The sequence below is a fragment of the Dipodomys merriami genome, unplaced genomic scaffold, assembly GCF_024711535.1.
Source record: "Dipodomys merriami isolate MVZ:Mamm:240054 unplaced genomic scaffold, mDipMer1.0.p SCAF_103, whole genome shotgun sequence".
In the NCBI taxonomy this organism is placed as follows: domain Eukaryota; kingdom Metazoa; phylum Chordata; class Mammalia; order Rodentia; family Heteromyidae; genus Dipodomys; species Dipodomys merriami.
Window position 1 is genome coordinate 4,622,556 of NW_027202305.1, and position 11,036 is coordinate 4,633,591.

General features: G+C 48.3%; 1 protein-coding gene across 3 annotated transcripts; it reads right to left on the bottom strand.

The window, feature by feature from the left end:
* Positions 1-2,962: 2,962 nt before the first annotated feature.
* On the bottom strand, positions 2,963-10,637 carry LOC138810386 (TLC domain-containing protein 5-like). Of its 3 annotated transcripts, none has more exons than XM_069997449.1 (3): positions 10,574-10,637; positions 7,843-8,552; positions 2,963-6,992 (listed from the first exon to the last, which is right to left on the bottom strand). In XM_069997449.1, exons 2-3 carry the CDS (start codon positions 8,039-8,041, stop codon positions 6,454-6,456), a joined length of 738 nt encoding a protein of 245 aa, XP_069853550.1. In that variant the 5' UTR covers positions 8,042-8,552; positions 10,574-10,637; the 3' UTR covers positions 2,963-6,453. The 3 variants fall into 3 exon arrangements, with proteins under 3 accessions (XP_069853550.1, XP_069853558.1, XP_069853567.1); XM_069997457.1 differs by lacking the exon at positions 10,574-10,637 and adding an exon at positions 9,261-10,016; XM_069997466.1 differs by lacking the exon at positions 10,574-10,637 and having other exon boundaries at positions 7,843-8,031; positions 8,122-9,236.
* Positions 10,638-11,036: the final 399 nt, after the last annotated feature.

The window sequence follows — 11,036 nt, forward strand, 5'->3', positions numbered from 1 at the left end:
GGGCCGCGGTGGGGGGGGGACTTGGAGCCGGGACTGGGGGGGGACTTGGAGCCGGGACGGGGACGGGGGACTTGGAGCCGGGACGGGGGGGGGGGGACTTGGAGCCGGGACTGGGGGGGGGACTTGGAGCCGGGACGGGGGCGGGGGGGGGGACTTGGAGCCGGGACGGGGGCGGGGGGGTGACTTGGAGCCGGGACGGGCCGCGGTGGGGGGGGGGGGGTGACTTGGAGCCTGGATTTCTCGGTGTAAATATCGCCTTGAGGCTGTTTCGCCTTGGCAAACACGAAAGGTTTCATTTGCCAAATGGAGAAAGCATGGTGCTTTCCACAGCGACTCAAGTTTGAGGAAAGAAAACACAGGTCCTTGTAGGCAGGGAACACGGTCTCGGAAGCGCTCCCGTCCTTCGCCCTGCCTTTCCGTTCGTGTCTTCGGATCGGTAGACATCGAGCCCCCCGTCTCGTTTTGTGGTGGAGCCGGGGAAGGGCCGGGTCCGGCCGGGCTCTCTAATTCTGCCTCCAGCAGCCAAGATGGCTTTGCTTTCCATCCCGTTTCCAGGTTGCTGAGCCTCCACCGGGTCGGAGGTAAAGGGACTTCAGCCATTTTGTAGACGTCAGATCTCATCCACACTGGCTGTGGAGAGGAAATAATTACCTCGCTCCCGGTGCTGGTTGGAAAGTCATTGCACAGCGGTTCGGGACCCCTGCCTGGAGGCGTGGGCTCAGGCGGACCTAGAGACCGGTAAAAAGCAGTGATCGTAATAGAAGGGAAGAGTAAACGGAGACCAAAGATGACTCCCATTCCTGCTGGGTTTGCTTTAGGTTCGGGGCCCAGCCAGCTAATTCTGTCATGTTTATTTTTGGAAAGAATAGAAGCAGATTAAGAGTTCCAAGCGAGTTTCCGAACGAGCGGACCTGGACGCACTGCCACCCGCTGGTGGAGCCCGGCATGTTCCGAGCTGAAGAGGAATGAAACTGCTTCTCCCTCTCTAAAGTGGAAGGAGGTCCGTTCGTTTACCCTCAAGAAGCCAAATGGGAGCCTTATACCCGGATCTAGTCATGCTTTCTCCAGTGCGCCCCGTGTCTTACTGTCCCCTATCTTAATAATGTTACAATGTCACTATCAATTGACTGAGACCCAATGACTCATCCAACCATGCCTCTTAAAATGAGTTCTCCTCATACCCTTCAAGTGCGTCTCTGTACTTAAGCTTTGGGAATAAAACAAACCCGGAATGTTTCCTAATTCACCTTCTCTCCCTTGCATACAAAACCTCTTGGCAAGCTGCTTTCAAGATCTTTCCAAATTTAACAGGCCCCAGGATCTAGCAAAGAGGGCATTTTACTGTGGGAAAGCTTCAGGGGATGGTAAGCAAAGGATTGAATAAGCAGAACTTACTCATTGCAGAACTAAGGGGCTTTTTTTGTTATGTGTATCATCTTTTGTGTGTGTGTGCTGGTACTCTAGCTTGAACTCAGGGCCTGGAGTTTGTTTTTTGCCAGTCCTGGGGCTTGAACTCATGACCCGGGCACTGTCCTTGAGTTTCTGCTGCTCAAGGCTAGCTAGCACTCTATCATTTCCACTTGAGCTACTTCTGGATTTTTCTGTTTATGTGGTACTGAGGAATCTAACCCAGGGCTTCATGAATGCTAGGTAAGCACTCTACCACTAAGCCACATTCCCAGCCATGTCAGTGCCCTTTATTTTTTGGTTTTGGGGTTCTTTATTGTCAGTCATTGGGCTTGAACTCAGGGCCTGGGCATTGTCCCTGAGCTTCTCTGTGTGCAAAGCTAGTGTTCTACCACTTGAGCCACAACTCCACTTCCAGGCCTGGATTTCTTGATTTTTTTTTTTTTTCTGATCAAGCCCAGCACTCTACTACTTGAGCTATACCTCTACCTGTGGCTTTCTGCTGGTTAAGTGGAGATTTTTTTCTATGGACTGGCTTTGCACCAATATCCTCAATTCTCAGCCTCCTGAGTAGCTAGGATTACAGATGTGAGCCACTGGTGCCCAGCTTCAGAGCTATTTTTTTAACTTATTTATTCTAAAGCTAATTTTTTTAATGATTAAAATCTCCATAGTCACATCTGAGACACTACTAATTTTAAAAAAAAACAAACATGAGAAAGCCACTTTACATCTATTGGCTGTTCTAGTTTTTGCCTATGGGATAAATGGTTTCTGGAGAATGGGGCTGCCTACGTAGACCAATTCCCAGGTTACAGTCCTGTACCTAATGAAGTGTCACTGGTCCAGACTCCCGCAACTCACACCTGTAATCCTAGCTACTAAGGAGTCTGAGATCTGAGCATCTTATTCAAAGCCAGCCAGGCTGGGACAGTCTGAGACCCTGACCTTCAATTAACAGCTAAAAGCCAGAATTGGGGCTGTGGATCACATGATAGTGCACTAGCACTGAACGAAAGAGCTAAGGGACAATACCTAGGCCCTGAGTTCAAGCCCCAGTACTGGCACACATACTTAAAAAAAAAATGGCACCAAAGAGCCAATCCACTGGCAAGTTCTCTGAGGGTGTTTGCCAGTTAGTTTGCTTAAGCACTCTTGCAACTAATGAACCTACTGTGTGCCAGGTCTCTTTTAGGCATTAGAAGCCCAGGTCACAGGACAGCCAGAAGCTGTCTCCTGACACTAATTCATACCATCATTTCCAAGGCAGCAGAACCAAGAAGAATTAACTTCTTCCTCTTTAGACAAACTACATGCTGAAAAGGTAAACATATTTTCAGTATGTTGATTGTCATCCCAATACAAAAGCAAACAAAGAATGGTAGAAATGATTAATGCTCAATAGTAGACTAATGGTACCAGGAAGTATGGATAGACGTCAACATTTCCACAAGCCTAAGGCATAATTTTTTTTTAGCTTCTTCACAAATATCACGAGACGAATTAAAAGTCAGACTGTATTTATAAGAAGTTACTTTATTCTTAGAAAATTCAGTACAAATCGTGTTGAAATATAAATCCTTCTTGAGCAGTTTGCTATTACATAGTAATTCAAATGCAAACGACTTATTTCTTTTGTTTGACCATACCACAGGTTAATTGGCCCTTACTTTTTCCTGTGTTGTAAAAAACACAACATCTCACCTGCTGAGTCATCTTTTTCTCTCAGAGAAGTTTCTTCATAGTTATTAACTATCACATCAACAAAGCTGAAATGAGGTCCCCTTCCCCTTAGCATTTATTCCAGTTTCTCAAAAAAAAAAAAAAAAAGTTGGGCACTGGGTGGCTCACGCCTGTTGTCCTAGCTATTCAGGAGGTTGATATCTAAGGATTGAGGCTCAAAGCCATCCTGGACAGGAAAGTCTGTAAGACTCTTTTATGCATTCACATCAGTGTGCCCTAAATAGGCAGATCTGCAATCCTTTCACTTCTGAGGGGGAAAGAGAGAAAAGTGCTGGTACTGGATTAAGCCTGTTCACCTGTATGGTGTGGAACAGGTTGCACTAAGCCAAAATTCAAGAACAAGCTTTCTCTCTATATATTTTTATTTATTTATTTTAGCTCATGGGCCACAGCACTGTTTTTACTAGGCTTTTGCTTAAGTCAGCATTCCCAGTCTTGACATCAGAATGCACAGTTTTGCTGGTACCCTATTAGGGACACAAGTCATAGAAAATGAGGTGGACATTCCTGTTGGGTACTTCCAATGCCCAACAAAACTCTTCAACCAAATGTTACTCATTCTCCAAGTCTGATGGTTAACATTCATTTCGGCCTGCTTTTTCCCTTTGCATCCAGCCACTCCCTCACGTCTGGTTTCTAGAACCAAAGACACTGTTTTCAAGATCACTGAATAGGTTCAGATTCCCAGTGACCAACAGAATGGACTGACACTTCCTACTAACCTTTGACCTTCAGTCACACCATTTGCTAGCTTACCAACTGAGCTAACCAGTCATTCTTGGTCTAAATAACATGGTAAATAATAAAATAATAATAAGTAAGCAATAAATCTATAAATAAATAATACTTCACTTTTTCATGAACGCCTTACATTAGAGCCAGGCACACCTATAATCCCAGGATAGGGAGGAGAATCACCAGTTTGAGCCAAATAGTATACATAGTGAGACCTATCTCAAAAAATGAAAAGCCCCTACATTAAAGACTTAAAAAAACCTACATAGTACCTCTATGGAATATGCACAGGGTTTTTCATTCTCAACAGGTTTAATCTGAGAACAAGAGTAAATAAGTGGTCTACACAAATGATCTGGCAAGTGAATAGCAGAATAAGTTAAACGTAAAAAAATAATTCTTGATTCTAAGCTTGTATTCTTGTCTCTGCCACCAGCACATTGGAGATGACCTCCCTAAGAAATACTTTTTTTTCCCCTTGTACTTCTGTCCTTGTCACATTAGAGGGGCACCTATTTTAGAGAAAGGAGAACAAGTAGGAAGAGGACTAACCGGAGCTAGACATGATGTCACATAACTGTAACCTCAGCACCCAGGAGGCTGAGGCAAGATCATAAGTTTGAGGCCAGCCTGGGTTACATAGTGAGAACCTATCTCAAGAAAAAAAAGTGAAAACAAACTTTACAACTTTGGTGGGGGGGGGGGGGAGAAGGGAGGGGATGGGAAAGGATGGGAAAGGGAAACAAAGGAGGAGGCTACAGTGCTTGATAAGAAATGTACTCATTATCTTGCCCATGTAATTATAACCCCTCGGTACAGTATTTTCACACACACACACAAAAAGTGAAAAGCAAAGAAAGCGCTAAAACAGGAATATAGTTGAAGTGCAACAGAAAGGGAGACAGGGTAAGATGAGGGAGGGAGGGAGGAAGGAAGGAAAGAATGAATTAGCCTCATCTCTCTGAGGCCAGTGTCAGCATTTAATGTCTTTGGTTTTTGTTTGCAATACCTACAGCTCAGCTGAAACATGAACTCCCATCTCAAGCCCAGTGGAATCCACATGGTAAATCCCTATGGAATTTAGTCATGGCCTCTCATGCCTAGGAGATTAATACACAAAAGCCCTGAGAACTGGCATAGTTTTCCTGGTCGGGCAGAACCTGTACAACAGGACTCGGTAAATCTACCCGCACCTCATTCATCTTGCGTCAAAAGCACTAGTTCTATGGGTTTCGTGCACAAAAGAGTTGATGTAGCTGGCCTGTACTGCCATCCTTGGAAAAGCCTTGCTTACAGGGTTGGCCTGCGGCTGGTATCTGGGTAGGTATTACAGAAGGGTTCTCACCACTACTTACTCTAGTTCACTGAGCCTAAATGGTCTGTGCCAACAATATGGCTTATGCCGAACACATATATTGCTCTAGAGAATCGATGATTTTTGCTATATGTCAGGAAGAACCTGCTCCCTCCCCACCTCCGCCAAAAAAAGCCTTACACTGAGACTTTATTGATGTTCCCTGGTAAGCAACATTTCTAACAGTCATAAGCTCATCCTGTATGAGCCAAATGGGAGAGGATTCTAGAAGCTGGTGCCTGGTATCCCTTAGACTCTGCCCCATGGACTTTTCCCCTTTGGTGATTTTTCTTTCTTTCTTCTCACTGTCATAATTCAAAACTGTAAGACTATCTGCTGAGCCCTGAGTCCCCCTAGCAAACCATAGAACCTGCAAATGGTCTTCGGGACCCTAGACTACAAGTGAATATAGGGGAGATTCATTAGAAAGAAGATTAAAAGGAACCAGGCATGGTGTAGCACACCTGTAATCCCAGCACCCAAGAGACTGAAACAGAATGATCATGAGTTTAAGACCAGCCTGGGCTCCATAGAAAGATGCTTGTCTCAAAACCAAATTTAAAAGGGGGACTCCTCTTTGGGAGCCCCCTCACCTAATGAAGTTTCTGCAGCTACTTTCCTTTCGCTTTCAAATAAATTTACTGTTTACCTAAAAAACAAAAATAAAAGTTTTTTTTAAGGTGGTAGACAACCTCCTACCAGTGCCAGATTCACTCCCATCCTTCTGTTCCTCTTTGTTCAAGCAGACCTGCTTTCGTGGAGCCTCTAGACAGAGCACTCTGATATCAAAGGCCTGCTTCCTCCAGAGCAGGCTCCTTTCATAACACGTAGGGTACACGAAAATTGCTCCACAGAAAGCAGAGATGAGTGTGTGTTGAAGGAGCGTCTTCTAAAGGAACAAGAGAGGGCACTCATCTTTTTCAAGTTCCTTTCGAAGCTGTCTGAATACCAAGGTTCCCAGCAATAGAAAAGACCTAAGGTCGCCTTCTAGAACAACTTCCCTAACTTACTTTCCACACTGCAGAAAGTAGTGTGAATACTACATTTGCCTGGCTGGAACACTGATCAAAGTGATCAATAAAGGTAGCCCTTTTTTTTTCTTTTTTCTTTTTGTAAACCTAAGTGTGTTATAAGCATGGCTCCATCACAGTCCTGTGTGTGACCCAGTTTCCATGGCTGACTCAACCCCATCCATCCTGGGAATTAAGCCTCGGCTAATGCGTCTTGAGATGCCCATTGTGTTTTAGCTGCCGCTCCTCACTCCGCCTGCTTCTCCACGCGTGGTACTTCTTGATGCTTTTCTTCCACGCAAAACGCCAGATGCTAAACATGAAACACCAGGACACGGCATACATGGCTACTCCACCAACCTTCACAAACCACTTAGGCGTGGGTGAGACCATTTCACAGAAAAGGAGGTGAGCCCCTACCCCAATCCTCACACCAGTAAACAGAGCCACGAAGAGGAAGTCCACCACGTCGCCCGTGAAACTGTGGTAGTGCCCTGTTTCACGGAGAAACCAACGCATCTGTAGCAAAGGGTTGGTGATTTCGCTGCCAAAGAGGACTGCGTTGACCTCGGTGCCCGACTCCCCCAGCACCAAGGCCATGATGATGCCCAGGATGCTCAGGGTGTGGTGAGCCAGCATCAGGGCACCCTCAGAACGGAAGTAGATGCACCAGCCCAGATCAAAGATGAAGTAGCCCAAGGTCAGACACAGCACGTGAACTTGGAGAGGTGTGTTGGGTGAGCCTGGGGGTGGGGGGAAACAGGAGCAAATTAAGTGCCTGGGAATGGCACCCCCTGCCTAGGGATCCTTACATCACTGACTTTCAAACCCATTAAAACTCCCAAGGCCAGAGAACAAAGCAGGCACAAGGTTCTTAATGATAACAGCTACATTGCCATGATTCACATCCACAGGTGAATTCACACAATCCAGTGTTCTGTCATAATTAAAAAGGATGAGGAAAAGCAAACAAAGGAGTGAAGAAAGAACAAAGATCTCTCCAATGTATTATGTGATGAAGGAAAAATGGAAAGTTACCAAGAAAGTTTAATATGTACAATGCAGTTCTATTGGCATCTGTTTGGGGTAGTAGAAGATATTGATATTGGCTCTATACTTCAAATTGAGCAAACTGTAACAAGCCATCTCAAATTTGGTTTACAAGTAGAATGACAAGCCAGGCCCTGGTAACTCTTGTCTGTAATCCTAGTTACTCAGGAGGTAGAGAGCTGAGGACTGAGAGTTGGGGAAGACAAATTCCAGAGACTCTTATCACCAATTAATCAGTAAAAAGCCCAAAGCAGAGGTATGATTCAAGGTAGAATGCCAGCTTTGAGCAAAAAAGTTAGAGGAAAGCTCAAGGCCCCAAGTTCGAGACCTATTTGAACCAGCATGCACATACACAGAGTAGAGTTCTAAAAAAGCAGAAACACAAGGTGCCATATATAATATCAGAGTAGAAACAAAGAGGGAAGATTACAATACAAATTAGAATGGGAATTAGTCTTGAATATTATACAGCAATAATTTAAACATAAAAGTCCCATTCTTGCTCTATCCCCAAATGACAAATCTCTAATGTTCCCCACCTACCTGGGTGTGTAAAGGGCCAAGGGCCATTAATGAAGCCAATATAAGCAGAGAGGCCTATGGAGAGGACTCCATGGGTGAAGGTCACAAGCCGGCAGCTCCACTCATAGCTTCGGTGCTTATTCAGGCAGCAGAAAGACGTATAGAGCAACAGCCAGCCGCACAGGCTGCCCACCACCTGCAGACACAGAGCTAATGCCATCCTATGATGAAAAGACCAAAACCAGACAAACAAGAATGCACCCTAAGGCTGGGAAGGTGGCTTAGTGGTAGAGTGCTCACCTAGCATGCATGAAGCCCCGGGTTCAATTCCTCAGTACCACATATACAGAAAAAGCCGGAAGTGGCACTGTAGCTCAAGCGGTAGAGTGCTAGCCTTGAGCAAAAAGAAGTTCAGGGACAGAGCCCAGGCCCTCAGTTCAAGCCCCAGGACTGAAAAAAAAAAAAAAAGAAAAAAGAAAAGAAAGAAAGACTGTGCCCTAAGAGACAGCAGTAGCCCGCCTTCTGTATACGTCCGCATTTCTACTGTGGAACAGCTGGCACATGGCCTTTAGGGAAACACGTCTTCCCTATCTACATAGAATCCTCAATCTCTGAGAACCCTCTACTTAAGTTTGTCCACATTTATCACTCCAGGATCCTTGGAGATAACATGTTGGCAACTGGCAACGGCTGGCAAGTTGTGTACTCGGAGTAGGTTGTCCAACATCACACTACATAGAGATAATGAGCAATGTCAGTTTTAATCAGCAACAATACACAGATAACAAAGCACAGGTATCTACTAACATCTTCACATTTCAAAACTCCCAACGCAAGCTGGGTGTGTGGTAGTGCCTGTCTATAATCCCAGCTAACCTGCAGGCAGAGGCAGGAGGATCCTAAATTTAAGGCAGCCTGGGCAACTTTGTGAGGCTTAAGCAACCTCAAAATACTAAAGAGTTTGTAGCACCTACCTAGCCTGCAGGAGGCCTGGTTCCCAAACATCACCAAAAAAGAAGAAAGGAAAAAGAAAAAGCAAAGCTCTCATAACAACAACAACACTATTTTGGTTTTTACTAGAAGTCATGTGACATGGGTCAGATTAATGTGGTTTTCAGCTGAAACTAAATTCAGCTGATGTTTGGACTAGGGTCATTGTTGTATCAGTCAAAATCAAAATTTGAGGTCAACCTAAATATAGAACAAAAAAGTCCAGACAGCTCCGAGTAGGGGAGGAGGGAAGCCCTACTCCTATTCAGAAATCCAATTCAAATATTTACCAATGGGGAAACTGACGACTATGGGGTATAAGAGGAGAATAAGGTTACAATACAAAAATATCTCTAAGGCAATTATTGAGTAAAAACAGAAACAAAGTTAAGTTACACTTTTTTTTTTAACTGTAGACATGTGGACAAAAGAAACAAAACAAAACACACCTAAAATTGAGTCACAACTAGCCATAAAGAATTCAGGGTCCAACATTGGCCAAGATGTCATTCTTAATATTCATTAGCTCCTGTGTTGGAAGTACTGATTTTCAAAAGTCCCAAACACTTCAGACATCTGTCTCATCTCCGCAGGAATTTTCTGCATGGCTGCCCCTTCACTCGGCCCCCATTGGGAAAGATGAAATCGTATCTGTAGACCCACACACTTCAATACACAAGCCACTCCCAAGAATGCTATCCGAGAGGCCTTTACGAAGGTCAGGCTCTGCCCGGCTGGCCTCTGAAATCAGGTTTCCAGGTCCTGAGTGCTCTCAGCCTGCTCAAATCACCTTTCACCGGAAAAGCTCTGGGTTTTTATTTTTGTCCCCCCAACACACACACACAAACACACAAATACAGACACACACAAACAACACACACACAGACACAAATACAGACACATACAAACAACACACAGACACAGACACACAAACACACACAGACACACAAACACACACACAAACACAACACACACACAGCCACAAATACAGACACACACAAACACAACACACACACACACACACAAACACACAAACACAAACACAGACACACAAACACACAAACACACACAAACACAAAAACAGGAGGAGGAATGGGGGAGGAAGGCTTGGAGGGCGCCAGGCCCGTCCGGGTCGGACCCAGCTCTGGGGTAAACCTTGCACAAACTTCTAGGCCAAGCTGCAGAGCGAGCACCAGAGACGGCAAGTGCCCAGCGTGAAAGGGGGGCGATGGGCCCGGAGCGCGGAGCCCGGGCCGGGTCCCCGCGGGCGCGGGCTGGCCGCGCAGGCCGGTCAGTGTTTTCGGGGTTCCCTGCATCTTAATCCCCCGCTCCACGCCGAGAACAGAGGCCCATTTAGCAGCCCCGCGGCGGACGCGGCGAGGTGACCTTGGGGACAGCGAGTCTGGAGGGCAGGGGAGGGTCAGGGGGAGGGGAGCTCGAGGTCCCGGATGGGTGGGGTGGGCCGGGCCTGGCCGGCCGCGGGGCGCGCGGAGTCCCCCCCCCACGCCCCGCCAGCGCCCCTCCTCCGGGGAGGCCCCGGCGCCCGGCCCCCGGGCAGGGATCCCGCGCAGCGCGAACCCCGCGTGGCGCGGGGCCGGCCCCGAGAGGCCCCGGGGCGAGGAGGAGCCCCGCCCGCCCCAGGCCTGGCGGGCCGCCCGCCCGCACGCCCGCCTCCGTCCCCCCGCCAGAGGCCCCGGGGCCGGCCCGGGCCCCGCTGCCCGCCGCCCGCCGCTGCCCACCCGGCCCCGGCGCGTGCCGTTACCTGGCGGAGCGCACGGGAAGCCTCCGGCCCCGCGGCGCCCACAGCCCGGGGCCGCGATCGCGGCGACAGGAAGCGGCGGAGGGGGTGGGGGGGGAGGACCGGGCTGTGACGGAGGCGGAGGGGGGGAGGAGGAGGGAGAGCCGAGGGTCTGGGGGCGCCTGCTGGCGGGGAGGACGGAGCGCACAGGCGCCGCAGGCCCCGGGAAGGCCCGCGAGCCGGGCCGAGGGTCCCCGGGCTCGGGGCGGGGCCGGTGACCCGGCGGGGACCCTGGGCCTGCGGGCTGCGGCCTTGGTGTGCGGCCGGCTGGCTAAGTCCCGACCCGCCGCCCTCCCCGGGTGGAGCGGCTTAGTCGCTGAGCCTTCCCAGCGCCCACTAAGTGCTCGCGCCCCCCTACTAAGCGCGTTGCCAGCGCTCGCTCTCCCGCCTGATTGGGAGGGGGGACGCCAGCCCACCGGTGACTGAC